The sequence below is a fragment of the Vipera ursinii genome (assembly GCF_947247035.1).
Source record: "Vipera ursinii genome assembly, chromosome: 3".
Classification (NCBI taxonomy): Eukaryota; Metazoa; Chordata; class Lepidosauria; order Squamata; family Viperidae; genus Vipera; species Vipera ursinii.
The window spans coordinates 171,469,487-171,489,833 of NC_139516.1; the positions used below are offsets into that span (position 1 = coordinate 171,469,487).

Below are 20,347 nucleotides of genomic sequence, written 5' to 3' on the forward strand. Positions count from 1 at the left end.
CAGTTTGGCGGGTCAAATCCCGAGTGCCGCGTAACAGTGAGCCAGCCTGCTACTCGTCCCAGCTTCTGCCAACCTAGCAGTTTGAAAGCACGTAAAAATGCAAGTAGAAAAATAGGGACCACTACGGTGGGAAGGTAACAGCGTTCCGTGCGCCTTTGGCATCTAGTCATGCCGGCCACATGACCACAGAGACGTCCTCAGACAAGCACTGGCTCTTTGGTTTGAAACGGAGATGAGCACCGGCCCCTAGAGTTGGAAACGACTAGCACGCATGTGCGGGGTACCTTTACCTTTATGTTGTTGTCAGTGAACCCATAAGGAATACATCAGATCTGCTTGCTCTTCATGAAATACTCTAGTTCCGTGTCTTTCAAACTTGACAACTTTAAGATGTGTGGACTTCAACTCTCAGAATTCCCCAGCCAGCATGTTGGCTAAGGAGTTCTGGGAATTGAAGTTCACATATCTTAAACCATGCTTAAAGCACAATTATATTATGATTAAAACTTATAATAATCTTCTATAATCTACTATCAGCCCAACAATGGGAACTCCCATGTACCAGTCAGGCATATCTGGAAAATTATATATAGAAAACTAACCTTTTCTTGCTTCTGTTCAGCAACACCCTTTTTTGCATAGATCAAACTGAGCTTTTCTTGATCTTTTAAGAAGCGTCTCCGTAGTCTCAGAATTTCTTTGCGTTCTTCTGTATCTAATGCATTTAGAAATAAATTCCTTTAAATGTATACAGTAAAACTATTTAAGAAATTATATATTCAATCTTGTTAGCCAAATCCTGGAATTGAGAATTTCTGAAATTACATGATTTAAAGATGTATAACAGGACAGGGACAGAATGGAATACCTTTAAGAACCATCCTATTGTCATGCTTTAAGTTAGGTTTTTGGGATTCCTTTGAACAAAGAACATAATTTGACAAATACTGAATTGCTTCATTTACCATTTCCTGCCCACTGTTACAATCCCATGCAATAGCTCCTGCAGGGCTATAACTGTTGTCCTTTATGCACTGATTTCAGTTGTGTCCTTGCAGGTGTTCATATAAGCAAGCAGTGCTTCTGATTAGAAACTAATTAGTAACAGCATGTAGATTTCACAAATATTCCTGTACACAAGCATACTCCTCTCCCCCTCTAATGAGGCTGCTAAGGGAGAGAAGAGAGGTAGAATGACAGAATGGCTGAAAATATTTGTTCTGAAAACTTTTTAACAAGATAGCTTGTAAAAGGATTTTTTACAGTGGAGATACTTGTTTCCACATTTAAAGTTAATACTTTCTCAGCAATTTTTTTTACATAATTTTAGAAACTTGTTCAGATTTCCGAAGAAAAAATCTGTTTTAAGACATATTTATATGTATATATTTAATATTGAACAGAGAAAGTAAAAGCAGGATGACATTTTCCCCATTTGTTTGTATCTCTGAAAGAAGTTTGGCTATTGGAAGTAAACAATTGTAGATACCAACAAAGCGGCCAGCAACTTCATGGCGTAAATAATTGGATTCAGGGCATAAATCTTTATGAAGACATGTCTACTAAAATCTCTTCAAACCATTTAAGCATGTATTATGCTGAATGTGGGTTCACTAGTATCCCTCATGTCAGTATGAACTCAATGTGTTTTTTTGTGCATCCTACAAAATAGAATTTCAAGTGCTGGTGTTTGGGAAAGGGGGCATGCAAAATTGTGACATGTATTGTTGATTTACAAAGAACAGATAAGAGACACTGAAATGTTAATTTAAAAAACCCTCAATATTAGAATTCTAATATTTAGTATTTGTGGTGGTGTTGAGGCCTACAAGATGTTTACTCCCAGTATAAACTTAAAACAAATTATGCTACTGCTATCCAAATAAACCCTGGTTTTGTCATAGGGATGACCTGATTTGAGAATGACATTGAAAGAGCAAAAAGAACTAGATTAACAGTGACAAATACCTTTAGTTTTACTGTCTACTTCATCTCCTGGCAAACCCAGTCGTTTTTCCCCAAAATTAGGACTTAACGGTTTGAATGCAGTTTTGTAAGATCTGTCTGTACGCTTGTTAATGAGCAACATGGATGAAGAAACTGATTCAGAAGAGGAAGGAACTGTATAGTAGTCTGCAAAGGTGTCAACACTATTTCCTATTAGCCAGTTGAAAGAGCTTCTTCCACCTGTAAAAAGAGCATAAGAATATAGTTCAAGTTACATAAAAGTAAATTGCCTCTCTGCAGCAAATACGGTTCCTTTACTTTCTCCTATTATATGCTAAAGAATGAAAACAGAGTATCAGTTTTTGATAGAAAAACTGAAATTCAAGCATACTATATGAAATGCAAAGACATATATGAAAGAAAGGTAACCAATGACATCCTGAAACAAATTAAAAATATAATTCTGCATTGAATGATTCTTTAATGCAGCAAAAACATAATGATATGCCGTTTAAGTTTGACAATTTCGTTATGACATGCTAGTACTTTACAACAAAGGTGAAATATACTTACTGATATTCTGAGTGGGCGTAAATTCAAAATGTTGCTGAGTAGCTCTTAGCTGGCCACCCAAATATCGTTCCTGTGAGGAATACTTAATGGCACCTTGAGAAGCCTGAGTTTCCAGAAAAATAGGGGTAAGCATAGTGCTTCGATACCGCCAATTGGAATCAATTACAAAATCCTGGAGAACAGATATATGAAATATTTGAAGCCATCTTGATATCATCGCTCTGATGTCAGCACAAACATTATAATCCTATGCAAATATATTTTGCAGAACCCTATTAAAATCAAAGAGATTACTAAATCTTCACATACTTAAGGTGTATTATTTTCCCAATTATATATTCTATATTTTCTATTTATTTTTAATATCAAATATCAGTAACTGGGAAAAAATAGATAAGTTTGTAGTTTTAATCAAATCATGCATCTGTTAGCTTGAAAAAACTACCCCTTTGACTTTTGCTTAAAAGAGATTCATTCCTAAAAATAATTTTAAGATTTTCAGTTTTTAAAAATGATAGCATGTATTTTTATTTATTTCCCACCTATTATTTTAATAAGTAACTTGAGGCAATTAACATGACTAATTTTCTCTCCTTCTCCTATTTTCCTCATAAGAACAACCATGAAAGATGGGCTGTGAGAGAGTAACTAGCCAAAAGACACCAAGCTGGCTTTCATGTCCGTCTAAGGCAGCACTAGAACTCACAGCCTTGTAGTTCCTAGCTTGATCCCTGGTGTTGTTAAATTATAAATTAAAAGTATCCTATAAACATTATAGTTAAAAACTATAAAGTATAATATGCAAAACTATATATACTGTATACGGTATATAAAATCTACATTATAGTTAAATAATTAAATATTTATTTGCTCATTTATTCTCAAATTACTGGCTCACATAGTCATAAAAATAGGAAAACATTATCCCTTTTCCCCCCATAAAAATAATCACAACAAATTGTAGGCAGCACCATATTAATACATGCAACCTTTGTAAATATTTCATAAGGAAATTAAGGACGATTCATTTTTAGAGATGCATAACATTTATATGGAATAAGCATAATTCACCATATTCCTCTCTTCCATTTTTCCTTATTATGAAGTTTATATAGCAGTAAATGATAATTTTAATTTCAATAAAATGTATCAAGATAAAAACAGAAATGCAGTTTGCTTGTTTTTTTTAATGTAACTATCAACATTCATATCTTTGCCTTATTAAAACAAAGGATTAACATAAAAATTACATTATGAAATAAATATTTTTAAAAATGATCTACTTCTGATCTAAAGGATTTTAGTTTTTAAGATGTACTCCAATAATCTCTTATATATTGCAAAATAATATACATTCACCTGAAATTTACATTCTGAAAGCGGATATTCAAACATTTTTCTAGAATAATCTGGGCTTTTGCTCGTCATTTCAAGGAGAAAATTTGTAGCTAAACTCAAATACTGAGTTTCAATTTTGTCAGAGTACAAACCCCTTAGTAAAGACAACATGCGATCAAGAGTATTTGTTGGTAACCTAGTTTCATCACTCCAAAAATTCCTAACAATTAATCTGTAAAAGAAAATAAATATGCAAATGTCAACTTCAAATAATCCATAACTTTGTAAATATATGAACAAAGTGCATGACATATCCTTATGTCATTATGAATAGTAGGTGAGGATTGCCTCTATATCATTCCCATATTAAACACACAAAGTTTTCTTTAATCTTCATAAAAAAGGATCAGAATTAAGACATTTAGACTGCAATTCTATAATCATATTGAATAAACAAGTTTCAATTAAATTTAAAATTAGTTTATTCTGTAAATGTATGTGTATACATGCAATTTTGCAACAGATACAATTCAATTTTTAAAAAAGAGAATTCTGATTTCAGAATAAAATTTACGTTACTTACTGTAATTCAGAATTTTTATCAATCAGTCCTTGAAGTAAAAATTCTTTTGCCAGTTTCAGCACTTGTGAAGATTCCTCATCTGCTTGACTTTCTGAATCACTGATAAAAGAAAGTTCATGCTCTACTGAACCTCACTCACATAAGGATATTCATGAGTTTTCATCCGATAAAATATACTATGTGAGACCGCTTAGAATAATAATAAATAATTAAAAAGGTAAAGGTAAAGGTTTCCCCGCACATGCATGCTAGTCGTTTCCGACTCTAGGGGCCAGTGCTCATCTCTGTTTCAAAGCCAAAGAGCCAGCGCTTGTCCGAGGACGTCTCCGTGGTCATGTGGCTGGCATGACTAGACGCCAAAGGCGCACGGAACGCTGTTACCTTCCCACCGTAGTGGTCCCTACTTGCATTTTTACGTGCTTTCGAACTGCTAGGTTGGCAGAAGCTGGGACGAGTAACAGGCGCTCGCTCTGTTACGCGGCACTCGGGATTCGACCCGCCAAACTGCCGACCTTCTGATCGACAAGCTCAGCGTCCTAACCCACTGAGCCACCGCGTCCCCATACAGTATATATAAATCCGTTAATCTGGTTTGAAGAGCAGTTATGCCAAAAACAGCAATAGAAACATTGCTTTGCCAAGAATACAACAACTTGTCAGATCTCTGCACAGCCCTTTAAAAAAAAGAGCCCAATTTTGCTTTACTTCATACAGTAGACATAAAATCTCCACTGATAATAAATTATATTTGTTTTATCTTTCATAGTTTCTTCACATTAATAAATAAATAGCACATATTATCCATTGCCTACAGCTATGTCTGGATCCCTGCAAGATTCTTTATCAAGCAGGGGGTTGGACTAGATAACCTCCAAGGTCCCTTCCAACTTTATTACTATTACTAAGTATATTACTAAGATTTCTAATTATGTTTCTCATTAAAAGCCAATAGTGTTTACTAGACCAGATTTCCTAATATGTCACTGTCCTGAGGTGCTACTACCGGTATTCCATATCTTAGAACTCATAGTCCACTTCACTATACCATGGCTTGCATGAGTCTGATCTTTGTGGATACAGATATTATATACCCCAGCATTTGAATATATACCCCCGCGTCCCTTAATAAATAATTAAGAAACAGAAAAAAGCACTTTATGGCTTTGCTTTACATTTAGATATGGTTGATAAATAATAGGCTTCAGATATCTCTGTTGGTCTAGGATTCAAAAGAGGTGCTTATAAACTAAAGCTAAACAAAGAAAAAGAAATGCATTTTTTCCAGTTGCATGTACTTTGCCAAAGTCACAAAAGAATATTTGAAGCTGCTCCACGTTGAAATAAATTCTGAAGATGAACACAAAATTATTTCTTGTGCCTCTTCATCTTGTTCCTAATCTGGTTTTAAATCTTTAGTCTGTTTAATGTCTCTTTCTCACATTCCTTCACTCCATAATATAATCTCTTAATAAACAGAGATAATGTATTTTGAGGTTCTCAACAGTTTTTTTTAGCTGTACTCCATATTTTCCTTCTTCCCCTTTGGTTATCTCCTCCAGCTATAGCCTTTGTCTATTTTTTGCAGTTAAATACCTTGCCTATTTCTACCAGTATTTGTTGAGTGGTCTTTCTGTTCAATTCTCAGAGTCCCTACCTCTGCTGATATTCCTATTATTTCTCTGGTTTTGTAGATTTTATGAGTTTTTCTACTTAGGTTACTCCCTCCTTCCTCCATGGAAGTACTGAAAAACCCAAGATCACACAGAAATTCATCTAATGGCAGTTTTGCTATAATGAGCTTATGCATGAATTCATTCACATTCTTTGTTCCTAAAAAGTAGGCTTTGCCTATTACACAAGTGTGTATGTGATGATGGTTTGCACATCCTCACATGTTAAACGTCAAAGCCTGAATGTACATGATATACACCCATTATTCTGAAGTTTCTGTAAAGTGGAAAAAGAGAAATGAAAGAGGCAACTCTCTGATGCACAGTACATCTGAAATATCTTAACTGCATTTTCCAGCTTTTTCCTCTCTTTAGCTACAAATATGCATTGTGGCAAAAGTGAACAATCTGCAGAACAAGTATGACCCAGGCCTTCCCAATGCAGTTTCCAACACTTCATTTTCTTTGCTGATTTGAGCAAAAAGAACTGATAGAAATTGAGCCATGTATAGAAATGAGGTATTGAGGCATTTTGCTCTGTGGCTTTCCAAACTGTAAAACAGATAGGTGAAAATGGGAGGAGGAAAGAGACAATTTTCTTTGGTAGGTGGAAATAAAAATAAAAGAGCCTGATCAACTCTAGTTTTCCTTTTTCTGGAAAAAAAGAATTCTAATCAAGGCCTGTTTTACAGGTATTTTGTTAGACAGCACATAAAAGTTAAATTAAATTGCAGACTACAGAAATTGGTTTAGAATCCTGCAAAAAACAAAATAGCTTCAGAACATTTATTTATAATAATATTGATGCTTGAGTCTTTACCTGTAGTTATCATAGATCCACATGAGCACATCATACATTCGGCCCCGACATAATGGTGAGGGATGAGAAATGAATCCTGTTATTGTAGGAAGTAGCTCTAATAGTTCATCAGGTTTCAGCTTAGGTAACATCTTGTACACGATATTTAAGCATATTGTTTGCCTTTCATCGTCTCTAAGGGAAGAATGAATAAAACACCTTTATTGCCTTCATTACTAATCATGGGGAATTATATCAAATAGCCTATTGAAACTGACGGGATGTAATTCCAGCATCTGTTATCAGAGAAAATGACCAAAAAACCCCAAAACACCTTCATGTACTCCCACTTTCTTAAGTGGAATTTGTTCAAAGACATTATAATATGGATCCCTCACCTGTGACACATGACTTGTGTGAATTCCTTACTCTTCAACTGTAAGTACATATCAGCCGTTTCTTGGGTACGGCACATGACTACTTCCAAGCAATGAGTCTTCATTACTCCATGAAGTTTTGGTATCAGAAAGAAGACAAAATTCATAAATCTTCCCATGACCGAAAACAAAAAGTATAAAAAGTTATACCAAGCTATTAAACTCACAATAACAATTTTAATACCACTCATAATTCTAATATACCTATCAGCAAGACGAGGGAAGCTCTTTGTGATTTTATTCAGGCATACAATAAATTTGTCATCTCTGGTATTCTGATGCAGCTTTAATTGTTTTATGACCATGTCATAAATTGGACCTTCAAATATCTGAAAAATTGAACATATGTGAATGTTAAAAACATAACATATTGGCCAAATATTTTAGCAATAATTAAAACTACTGCTGTTAATTGATACTCTTATCATAATGTTGTAAACTATTTTTGATATAGCTTCTTAAGAGTTAAATAGTTGCCCCGTACTGGAAAATAAGTCCTGGGCTAGAAGAATCTTTCAGAAGATCCAGCAAATTAATTCTAGTCTTTTGTAATACTACTGTTCTACAGTACCTATCAATGCTATTTTTAACACTGGTAGTCCTTGACTTACAACAATTTGTTTAAGATACAACAGCATTGAAAAAAGTGACTTATGACCATTTTTTACACTTACGCAGCCATCCCCATGGTCACATGATCAAAATTCAGACACTTGGCAATTGACTCATATTTATGACAGTTGCAGTATCCCGGGGTGGTGCAATCAACTTTTGCGACCTTCTGATAAGCAAAGTCTATGGGGAAGCCAGATTCACTTAACAACCATGTTATTAACTTAACAACTGCAGTGATTCACTTAAAAACTGTGGCAAGAAATTCTGTAAAATGGGGCAAAACTCACTTAATAACTGTATCGCTTAGCAACGGAAATTTTGAGCTCAGTTTTGGTCATAATTTGAGGACTACCTGGAGACTAGATAAAGTAAACCCAAAGTATTTCAGGTACTAGGTTAAAATTAAATTGATTTTAGAAATTAACTCTTTGGTTCTAGCAGCATAACACATAAAAAGCATGTTCTCCTCACATTTTCTTTCTCGGCAATGTACTGAAGAATGAGTCCCAGTACTTCAGCGGCAGCAGCATATACTTCCTTGTATCTTGTCAGAGCCATGTTGTTAGACAAAGCTTGGAAATAACTAACATAAATAAGAAATATCATTTAGTTCTCACAAATGCATATTTATTCCTCTTATATTAAAAATATTGATTTTCTCACTCATTTTACATTTAGTTGCAACAGGATGATTTACCAAATGTCTAGTGCACACACGTAATTTGAATGTAAACTCCTTCCACTGTATTTTGAAGTGTTCAGTTAAAGTCTTAAGAGCTCCAGAGCTATATCTGTCTTTTACATCTCCCAATTCTATTATAAATTTTCTAAATTTAAGATGGTTAATTTGCATTCACTGAAAATCATCCCAACATATCTACCTCTTTCCCATGTTTGAAACATGTCCAAGCATAATATTTCTGAAACACATCTATATATATGAAATATAACAAAGATCAATCAAATTCTTTAGGAAAATGACCGCTAATAGCTGGCAATGTCAATTTCATCATTTGCGTTCCAATCTACATGCTTGGGGATACCTATTTTCATAACTTTCTTCTTGGCTAAAGGTTTTATGCTCAGTATACCTCAACAGGAATATCAGAAAGTTGAAATTCTTACCTTATATTATCTATTTCACACTTTGAATCATATGGAGGTAAATTATTAGCAAGAACAATTCCTAATAATTGAATTCCTACTGAATTGTCTTTTGTATTAGGATCTCCACCAGAAAATTGTTCAAATATTATCCTGCAGCAAGCAAAAACATAGATGAAGATACTGAAAATAATAAGTAACTATTCGTACCAATCAAAACTATCAGGTTTGTATTTTGTATTGAGAGAAAATAGGCAGCAGATTGGTCACTTAATAAGTGGAATCACTCATCACACTAAGTCAAAGATCCCCAACCTTTTGGGCACCAGGCACCAGTTCCGTGGAGAAAGGTTTTTCCATGCACTGGAGAATGCATGGTTTTGTGTGCTGCCTGGATCCCACAGATGGGGCTTTGCTTGTTTGTGCGGACCGGTTGCTGGCATGCTGCGGCCTGGTACCGCTCCACGGACTAGGGGTTGGGGACCCCTGCACTAAGTCATAAAGTTTACCTAAACAAAGAGATTGTTGAATAGGTAGCAGACTGGACAAATTACTATAACATAATAAATCAAAATAAATCATAAACAATGGTTGGGATTCCTTATCGAGCTTAAGCTCCACAAGCAAATGATGCAAAAACATAATCCTTATTAAAATCTTTTCTGATTTAGTATAATGGAGGCATCTAATAAAAGAGCCAGTTTCCCATAGATGAAGTTGAAACCTGGGTCTAGGCTTTGGAGACCCAGTATTAAATCCACCTTAAGCCATGGAAGCTGACTGGATGATTTTGAGCCAGTCATGCTCTCTCACTTCAATATAGCACACAGAATTGTTCTTGTGAGAACTTGGGTCAAAGTATTATGAGATGTCATAACAAAGCCATCTAGTTCTGGCAGAACTAGAAAAGTTTGATTCCCAGTAAAAGAATAATTTGTAAGCATACAAATGGTGTATAAAAATGCTTGATTTAGAAAGTGATAAATAGCTTTGATAGTTTGGGTAAATATTTTCCTTAGGCAACTGAAAGAACCTGAAGAAGATGAGACAAATTACAAAATAAATGCTTTAGGAAAGAAGTGGATTTAGGAATAACAAAGTGAAAACTTTGTTCTGGGGCTTTTAATTTATTTAAAAAAAATATTAATCAATCAATCAAGTCACTCATCTCAAGAACTTTGCATTTTTTAAATATCAGAACATATAGAAACCTTTTTCTATCAAAATCTTTCCTCATTCGTCATTTAATCTTCTAATGGCACAGACAACATGACTTTTATTGTTTCTAGAGGAAATCATGTTTAATTTGTACATATTGTCACAAATCACCAAATAAATAACAGATTAGTCCTACTTTACTTAAAAAGCATATATGACAATAGGCTTTGGTATAAACCAGCAGACCAACAACTACTGAACTTCAGTTACAGCTTCTCTTAGTATGGCCAATGCCCACTGGGGCTGCTGTTGTACTTCAATAATATGCAGAAAGTTATCTCTTCCCATCTTTGCTGTAGCTCTTGGAGAATTCTATATACAACCACATTTTATTATCATTACTTACTTGTAAGGTATGCTCAGACAATCCTTCCAGCACTCTATTACCGTCTTGATTATTTCCAGGTTATGTCTAAATACTGCTCTTTTCTGATGAAACACATTTTTCATTAGGAACTCCAACAACCTGTTTGCTAAGATTTCATCCTTTATGTTTCCCTAATATGAAAGAGTTAGAAAAAACATATTGCAAATATTCCTCTTTGCTCATGAAATGTCAAAACATATGGTACCTTAATTTAAACATCATATATTCAAGGCTTGCCAATTTCTCCCTGGTTAGGAATAACAAATACCGTGTTTCCCCCAAATAAGGCCAGGTCATATATTTATTTTAGGCCCAACAGACCCATTAGGCCTTATTTTGGGGTAGTATTTTTTTCTATGGCCTACATGCGGGACAAGCCTCCCACGACGGCCAACCGGACCCTGGGCAAGCTGGATTGCTTACAGGGAGAGGCTACATGTTGCAGGAGGACGACTTCGAAGGGTGCAAGGGGATCCCTGCAGCTCCTGGAGGCTCTGAGCACTACTTTTTGTGCCACTCGGTTTCCCACCCCACCCCACCCAGGCTGATCTGGTGGGTGGGATTGCTGCTGTCCTCCCCACCGTTGCATTGGCAGCTGACGCTGCCTTCCTGAGAAGTGGCGTGGCCATTGAATGGCAGCCACACTGAATGGGGATAGACTATCCCCCCCAAAGCGCTGCCGAAAACAGCAAGGCAAATGCGCAGACACGGTGCTGAAAACAGCATTGCGAAAAGCATTGTTCGGCGCCTTCAGGAGCTACAGGGATCCATGTGTACTTTTTTCATGCCACTGTTTTTGTCACCGCATCTGTGTGCGTGTTTGCCTCGCTGTTTTGGGGGGGATGATCTATCCCCATTTTCAGCATTGCTGCCATCCAATTGCCATGCCGCCTCTCAGGAAGGCACCATCAGCTACCAATGAAGCGGCGGGGAAGACAAAAGGCAATCCCGCCCACCAAATCAGCCTGGCGGGGGTGGGGTGGGAAATTGAGTGGCACGCAAAGCAGCACGCAAAGCCTCCAAGAGCTGCAGGGATCCGCGTGTGCAGTCGTCCTCCTGCAATGCACGGCCTCTCCCTGTAAGCAATCTGGGTCGCCCAGGGTCAGGTTGGCTCCCGTGGGAGGCTCGTCCAGCATGTGCGGCGGAGCTGGAGGATGGGGACGGGCCATGCCTCCCGCGACGGCCAACCTGACTCCGGGTGAGCCAAATTGCTTCAGCTACAAGGAGCCTGGCCTAAGGTTTCCATCGCCCTGGCTTCCTGAAGCTGATGGGAACTGCGGCCTGCCGCAGCTGAAGAATTTAGCCAAGCTGCAAAATTGAACTTGCAGCGGTGGCACCGGCAGCAGGTAAGGGTGGGGGGAGGCACGCGATCCAGCCTGCCAAAAAAAAACCTACGGTGGGACGAAGTGGGGGGGGTCTTAAGTAGGGCTTACTTTTTGGGGTGGGGCTTATATTAGCCCGAACCCCCCCAAATAAGCTAGGTCTTATTTTATGGCTAGGTCATATTTTTGGGAAAACATAGTATTCAGGAAAGAGAGAAGTCTTCTTTTTCAGCATTATAAAATTCTCTTAGCCATAGTCCTATCAAGAAGACCTTGGCATAGTGTTAAAATATATGTACTAAAGAGAAGAGAGGAGAGAGAGGGGAGGGGAAGGAAGGGTAGGGCATAGATATATATGGCTGTCTTATTATAATCAAATACATTTCTTACTTTAGGAGTTGCCACATTAGTCCATGAAAGCAGAGTGACCACTATCTCCACCACCATGTAATGTATTCCTTCTCCTCCATTATCTCCAGAAACGACCAGCTGCAGTAAAGGACCCAGCCACCACTTTGCATAAGGCTGAAAAACCTGGAGAAGAAAAATCCAAGATTGCCATTGTAAAATTTGTTGCATGTTAACTTTATTATTTACTTCTAACCAAACTAAATGATTATTTAAAAGGTTACCTGTGCAGATACTCAACAATGCAAACACATTTCATGTCTTACACAACAGTAGCTTTTTGTCTAGAAGAGATATTATTTTGCCAAGGAATTACCATCCCTTACTCCAGGCTAGTTCCAGAGACTTGATAAAACTTGTGAATCAGAAGCAGCTTTTACTTTGTTGGAAGGGTTTATTTTTGAGCAATAGCACAGAGACTGAATGATATTAAGGTTATTTTGCATCCTTGTCTATTTACAGTCAAAATGCATATATGGTAATAACACTATTATATGACCATAGTTTGCTCATACGAATCATTCATGAATCCACCTCATATAATACATACCAGCTGCATTAATTGCTTAAGAAATCAGTTAGGAATCTATCCTTGCTTAGAAAATTAGTATATTTCAACAAGCTGCCAAAAAACAAACAAGATCAAAATACAGACTTTATTTGATATTGTTATGCCTATATTTACTTTGAACAAGAAGCTTTTGTCACTTTTGGTAACACTTGAAAACCTTGAATGTTTAACTGCCTCTATTTAATAAAACCACCAGAACAATTATTACTTTTAGTCCTCATATACTGACTGCCTTGTTTAATGACTGTTCAGTTATGACAGTTGGGAAAAAACAGCTTTGTGACCAATCTTCACATCTCATGGATGTCACGGCCATCACAGCTTCCCAGTCACAGGATCACCATTTGGGCGGTTTGCAATTGACCCATATTTACAGCTGTTGTAGCAGTCACGTGATTGCATTTGCAAGCTTCACAACTAGCTTCTACCAAGTACAATTATTGGAGAACGTAAAAGTGAAATTGCAAGTAGAGGTCATGTGATATCTTGCTGAATGATCACAGTAACCCCCTTAATGCTGGAAGTGGAAATGATATTGTAGGTCTGGTATGGTTATGTGATGCCTTGGTGCATAACGATGGACTTGCTGGTCACAATTGTGGTTGTTAAGCAAGGAATACCTGTAATTATTCTAATTATTCTAATCTCATTATTAGCTTCTCTAATAACCCAAAGAAATGCAAGTATATCAGATATATCTTACAACACTTTTCTCTATCATAAAAAAGAACTTACTTCCTCTGTATTCACAATGAGTTTTGCTACAAAGAGACGAATATTTAGAGGTACAGTAGAATTTCCCAGTTTACTGTGCAAAAACTTCATCCATGGAGGAAGTTCTGGTGAATTTGTATCCTGAATACCAAAAATTACAGATTTATGAATACGAAAGCATACTTATCATAAATTAGTTTAGCTGAAAGTGATATTTGCCAACTCCATGAAGCTATAACGGGATACTTACTTTTTCTACTACTGGTGTGATATTATTTCTCTGCATATGTTGGACTAGGGTTGTCATAGAAGCCATGCATTCGTGCTGATTGAGCTCATCCATTTCTAATTCCATCACATCATCTGTAGCCACAGTACCTGTCATCTCCTTTTAGAATAATAATTAATTTCAATTTTGTCCTTATCTCTTCTTTTTGTTCAGATTTTTGCTATAATAACAGTACTCATAAAGAATGCATATATTATATCCTAGTATTTCAAGATGGTTTATCCGGCAAAGCTTGTATTTCTCCAAGTTATTTATATAATATCTTTGTAGCTCTATTTTTTTAAATAATATGTTGGCAAGAGACTTGATGTAAATGAAGTTTGAGCTGGGTATCTGATTAATATTCCATGTGCTAAGCTCTCACTTCAATTAAGTCTCCCCTAAAAGTACCAAACCACAAAATGAACACAAATGAACAATGAGAACAATGCAACAAAACTTTGGGAAATATTAATTTATTGCAATAATGTAACTAAAAGATTCTCCACATTTACCTGGACTCTATCTGGACCTCTCCAAGAAACCATGATTTAACAAAACAAAAGTTGCCTGGCTATTTATTACACACCTAATGTATTATTTCCATTTAAGTTTTGAGGAAAATCCCAATTAGTATATCCATTGCAATCTCTATGGTCTGCACATTCCATGGGCTCCATCATTTGATGTGAAAAAATGTTTAAACCTAGCCTCATGAAATTTGATCAATATATTGAAAAAACCTTAAAGGCTTTTATATAGGGAACATTGTAACTGGAGTGTAGAAAACATTTTTGTATAATGTGCAATAAAACAATAAAGAATAATAAATGACAAACTGTCAAATTTGCCTGAAGTGGAAAATTTTGATCCAGCCCACACCTCTTACCCTCTTTCTCCTCACAAGATAACTCAAGGCAATTATTATTATAATCAAGCTTAATTAGACAACCTAATGTTAACCTATTCATGCCTATCTATTCTGCTGCTGAGGTACTAAAGTTGCAACATTCCCGTTTTTCACAGTTGAAATTTGTCATTTAGATTTAAGCAATCATAGAAATATTTGTAACGCAGACATGGTAACGTGCCTGACTAGTTATGGATTTATGTCTTCCTCAAAAGAAGATGGTATTTTATAGGAAAACTATGTTGCTATTAGACTGCAGTTATTACATCCTCATTAGTATTCCAATAAGGTATGGTTTTAAAGTCTTTAGAAAATTTGACAAATTTCTACAAACAATTAAAGGAGTTGTTTGGCCTAAAAACAGTATCGTTAAGGCACCCACTTACACATAAATTAAATTACCTTTTTCCTGAAGTGAGAACCAGAAGTAGTAGCATCTTCAGAGTTGTATGAAAAACTCTGTATTCCAGTTGAGAAATCAAATTGGCTCATTTCTTCACTTAAACTGCTATCTACCATATATGATGCAGATGCTAAATAGTGTGGTTCAGCTAGAAAGAAAATAGTCTGGCTTAAATAAGGAAGAAGCTTCCCCAAAAAAATCACAAGATCAGTTGAACAAACCTCTGTATGTTTTCAATAAATAATGCTCAACAGATTCTCTTGCTTCTTTCAAATCTCTTTTCTGAATTTTCTGATTTCATCATTAAACTGTATTTATCCCTTAATAAAAAATTAGTTAATGTTAATATTGAAAACACCAAGAGATATGATCCAGATTGTTATTCCTAGAGTTTGTGCTGCTTAGTTACAGAGTCCACTTATTTTTCACTGTATTCACCAGTTAAACATCAAAGCTATCACAGCATAATGTAATGAGGAAGCTGGTTTTCAGCTGGTTCTTGCAGACCTGATGCCAAATAGGGTTGAGAGGGAGTGTCTGGCCTTCAAACCAAGGACTGGAACATGGGTCTCTCCATGCTCAATCCAACACCTTAACCACTATACTACACTGGCTCTCTAGAATATATATATTCATGCTCGACACAGAATAACTTAACCATCATCAATTCATCTTTTTTGTAGTCATAGCAAATACCTGAATCCCCACTCATTGCTTGCCTGGCTTCTTTCCTAATAATTATGTACCGTTTTTTCTTTTCCAGAGGAACCTAGAAAATATAAAAACCTTTCAGGTATGAACTAGTGACTGCCACTTAATTACAAATTTAATATATTTACAGAATTTCTAAATAAACCAAGAGAAATACAAGGAATTCTGTGGCAACTTAAAACACTAACATGTATGACTGCACTATCCACTTTATTTCTGGGCACCTGGCTTTTGAGAGGCATGCTGGATAGTCATGCTCCAAAAAGTAGAGAATTTGGTTAGATAAAATTTGGTTTCATTTACCTAACAAAGAGATTACCCTCCACTTTTTATTTAATTTTTGTCACATTAAAAATGACCCCTTTGTACGTTTTTGGGGAACTACATAATCATCATAGGGGCTAAATCTGTGCATCACTATTGTAAGAACTTGCCCACAAATTCATGTTGTTTAAGGCAGAGGTCCCCAACTTCCGGTCCATGCCCTGTTACTGGGCTGTGGCCTATTGAGAAACAGACCATGCAAGCAGCAGGTGAGAGTATACATGAAACTCCATCTGTGCAAATGGTAGGCACACATACAAAACCATCCCCTCCCCCCACTGGTCCACAGAACTGGAAAGGTTGGGGACCAAGGTTTAGACTCCACCATGCCAGAATTGAACTTGGAATTCATCATATTCCATATCAAGCAGTTCATCAAAACAGCAGCCAGCAAAAAATACGAGGCTAACATTTGCCAAAGGAAACACTCCATTCATAGTACTATAGAGTTATATAAGAATACTAATTCAAGGAGGTATACTTTGATACTTGTCTTCGGTTTAGATTCCTTAAGCTTACTGTAGAACTTTCATAATTGGAAAATGTTTTCTCAATAAACTTATCTGGGAATATTAAATTCTTATATTATCTATATCACAATCTAGTATCATGCTAGATAAAAACAATTACCCTTTTGGAAAATCTAGAAAATAAGATTTCTTACCTCAATCTCTATGGGAAATGAATAACGCCGCTGTAAATCTAACAAGTTTTCAAAAATAAGCAGATTCTGTAGAACAAAAACAAATTGTAATCTGGTCACCATGCATTTACGTTATCACAAACATTTCTTTTATTTATTCATAATATATCATTACTACTCAATATGCAACCCAGGCAAGCATATACATTTTTTAAAAAAGCAATATTACATACAAAAAGAAATTTATGAATACAATGTAACACAGCATATTGTATCAAAGGCAGCTCAAACACCAAAGACAATCACTCAAGACTAGCTCATAAGACCTCTTGATTCAATGGTTAGGGGAAACCAAGTATTTTGAAACTTTCAAATTTAGCCAGTTAGCACTGATTTTCCAGGGAATGGTGTTCCATAGCACAGTTGTTGTACTAGAGAAGGAACATCTCCCAGTTCCCACCACATGATAGAGTTTATTAGACAGGCAGAGGTAACTGGAGAAAAGCAGTAGTTGTGTTACACAGGCATACCAAGGTGTACCCATAACTACCCACACTATTATACTCAGGATTATTTGTAGCTTCTGAGTGTTCTTTTAAGGGCATGTCAATATAGAATGCATCATGGTAATCCAAATGAAAGATGATCAAGGCATGTATGACCATCGGTAAGACCTCCAGATTCAGAAATGGGCACAACTGGTGCACAATTTGTAGGAACACCCTGTGAGGCATGGCTAACAGAAGGATGAATTTAGGAAGACCTTCAGTCTGTCTGGAGCAATAAGACTTCATCCAGGATCAGGAAGCCTCAAAATCCAAGGCCACTTATACTTTATAAGACTGAGTCTGATTCATTTCTTCCTCATCCAGTTTCCTCACAGTCTTTCTACAAAGAAGCTTGATAGCATTATTTGGACAAGCAAGGGCTGATATATACAACATCATATAAGGTGATATATAACCTCATATAAGAGATGACATAACCAAGAAGCCTCATTTATATATTAAACAGGAGTGGAGAGAACTGAACCATGAGGCCCCACCACAGAGTAAGAGTTGGGGACAAAGCTCACTATCAAAAATGTCTGGAACCAATATCACAGAAAGGAGGAAAGCCACTGTAATACCATCTCTCCCATTTCCAAACCTCCCAAAAAGATATCATGAACCATGGTATTTCAGGTAGTATATGCTAGATTTTCTGTTCTTCCACCTATTGATAAGAGCATAAGTCAACCAATTTTGGAAGATGAAGGTGATTTTTATTATGAAAATATTTTAAAATTGTATCCACTCAAATTGCATTAATTTCATCTTGTCTATTTATTTATTTGTTCACTCATTCTATTTATATGGCTTTCAACTCAACTGCATAACTCTGCATGGCTTACAGCAATTTAAAAACTCCAAAAAAGCAATATACATAAAATACAGGTGAAACTCGAAAAATTAGAATATCGTGCAAAAGTTCATTTATTTCAGTAATGCAACTTAAAAGGGGAAACTAATATATGAGATAGACTCATTACATGCAAAGCAAGATAGTTCAAGCCGTGATCTGTCACAATTGTGATGATTATGGCTTACAGCTCATAAAAACCCCAAATCCACAATCTCAGAAAATTAGAATATTGTGAAAAGGTGCAATATTCTAGGTTCAAAGTGTCCCACTCTAATCAGCTAATTAAGCCATAACACCTGCAAAGGGTTCCTGAGCCTTTAAATGGTCTCTCAGTCTGGTTCAGTAGGAATCACAATCATGGGGAAGACTGCTGACCTGACAGTTGTGCAGAAAACCATCACTGACACACTCCATAAGGAGGGAAAGCCTCAAAAGGTAATTGCAAAAGAAGTTGGATGTTCCCAAAGTGCTATATCAAAACACATTAATAGAAAGTTATGTGGAAGGGAAAAGTGTGGAAGAAAAAGGTGCACAAGCAACAGGGATGACCGCAGCCTGGAGAGGATTGTCAGGAAAAGGCCATTCAAAAGTGTTGGGGACTTTTGTGGTGCATCAAGAGCCACCACACACAGACGGATCCTGGACATGGGCTTCAAATGTCGTATTCCTCTTGTCAAGCCGCTCCTGAACAACAAACAACGTCAGAAGTGTCTTACCTGGGCTAAAGAAAAACAGACCTGGTCTGTTGCTCAGTGGTCCAAAGTCCTCTTTTCCGATGAGAGCAACTTTTGCATCTCATTTGGAAACCAAGGACCCAGAGTCTGGAGGAAGAATGGAGAGGCACACACTGCAAGATGCTTGAAGTCCAGTGTGAAGTTTCCACAGTCTGTGTTGATTTGGGGAGCCGTGGCATCTGCTGGTGTTGGTCCACCGTGCTTAAGTCCAGGGTCAATGCAGCCGTCTACCAGGAGATTTTGGAGCACTTCATGCTTCCTTCCGCAGACGAGCTTTATGGGGATGCTGACTTCATTTTCCAGCAGGACTTGGCACCTGCCCACACTGCCAAAAGCACCAAAACCTGGTTCAATGACCGTGGGATTACTGTGCTTGATTGGCCAGCAAACTCACCTGACCTGAACCCCATAGAGAATCTATGGGGCCTTGCCAAGAAAAGATGAGAGACATGAGACCGAACAATGCAGAAGAGCTGAAGGCTGCTAATGAAGCATCCTGGTCTTCCATAACACCACAGCAGTGCCACAGGCTGATAGCTTCCATGCCACGCCGCATTGAGGCAGTAATTGCTGCAAAAGGGGCCCAAACCAAGTACTGAGTACATACCGTATTTTCCGGCATATAAGACGACTTTTTAACGCATGAAAATCTTCTCAAAAGTTGGGGGTCGTCTTATACGCCCAGTCGCCTTATACGCCGGGAAATAGTAAATCCTCAGGAGCAGAGACGTTAGTGGAAACAGACAAATCCAGCGCTCGAGAATGGCCTTCTCATAAATAAACCAACCAGCCCAACCAAGGCTGAGGCTCCAGCTTACCGGCATCCTAGGGCAGCAGACCCCTTTTTTTTTTTGGAAGGGAGCGGGAGTCAAGCGCGTGCCGAGCCGCCAGTGCTCGGCGAGCACGAGAGCTCAAGGGAGCACGGGAAGCCAGGCGGAGGCCGACCTGACATGTTCGCGCGGAGCTGAGCTTCACCCGACCCTGGGAGTTCGACTTCAGGGCGTGGTGCCGTGGCCAGACCTACAGCAACACCCGCCCAGGAAGGCGCAGCTCGGGAATTGCGACAGGCAGACCGCAGCGGAAAGCTGGCGCTGGGGCTTCAGCAACCCAGGGTCGCCCCTCCGCCCTGAAGTAGAAGGCGGCCTTTTGAAAAATAAATATTATAATATGTGCGGGGGTTTTCCCCTCTATTTCTTTTTCCCCTTTCTGTATACTCCAGCGATAACTTATGCAAGTGAAAGGAGGAAAAACCCCGAGTTTGCATTTTCTTGGAAAACTTTAGAA

At 37.4% G+C, this 20,347-nt stretch overlaps 1 protein-coding gene across 1 annotated transcript in view; it reads right to left on the reverse strand.

The window, feature by feature from the left end:
• PRKDC (protein kinase, DNA-activated, catalytic subunit) overlaps nt 1–20,347 on the reverse strand; it is a 97,387-nt gene that overhangs the window by 32,457 nt on the left and 44,583 nt on the right. The window contains exons 44-60 of the mRNA XM_083357595.1: nt 16,947–17,012; nt 15,944–16,016; nt 15,247–15,395; nt 13,917–14,054; nt 13,688–13,807; nt 12,364–12,507; nt 10,631–10,782; nt 9,088–9,219; nt 8,434–8,545; nt 7,552–7,676; nt 7,309–7,458; nt 6,932–7,105; nt 4,442–4,540; nt 3,880–4,090; nt 2,521–2,692; nt 1,969–2,187; nt 603–715 (exon numbers count right to left, since the gene is read on the reverse strand). Coding sequence (XP_083213721.1) covers nt 603–715; nt 1,969–2,187; nt 2,521–2,692; nt 3,880–4,090; nt 4,442–4,540; nt 6,932–7,105; nt 7,309–7,458; nt 7,552–7,676; nt 8,434–8,545; nt 9,088–9,219; nt 10,631–10,782; nt 12,364–12,507; nt 13,688–13,807; nt 13,917–14,054; nt 15,247–15,395; nt 15,944–16,016; nt 16,947–17,012 — 2,349 coding nt within the window. The remainder of the gene's footprint in view (nt 1–602; nt 716–1,968; nt 2,188–2,520; nt 2,693–3,879; nt 4,091–4,441; nt 4,541–6,931; nt 7,106–7,308; nt 7,459–7,551; nt 7,677–8,433; nt 8,546–9,087; nt 9,220–10,630; nt 10,783–12,363; nt 12,508–13,687; nt 13,808–13,916; nt 14,055–15,246; nt 15,396–15,943; nt 16,017–16,946; nt 17,013–20,347) is intronic.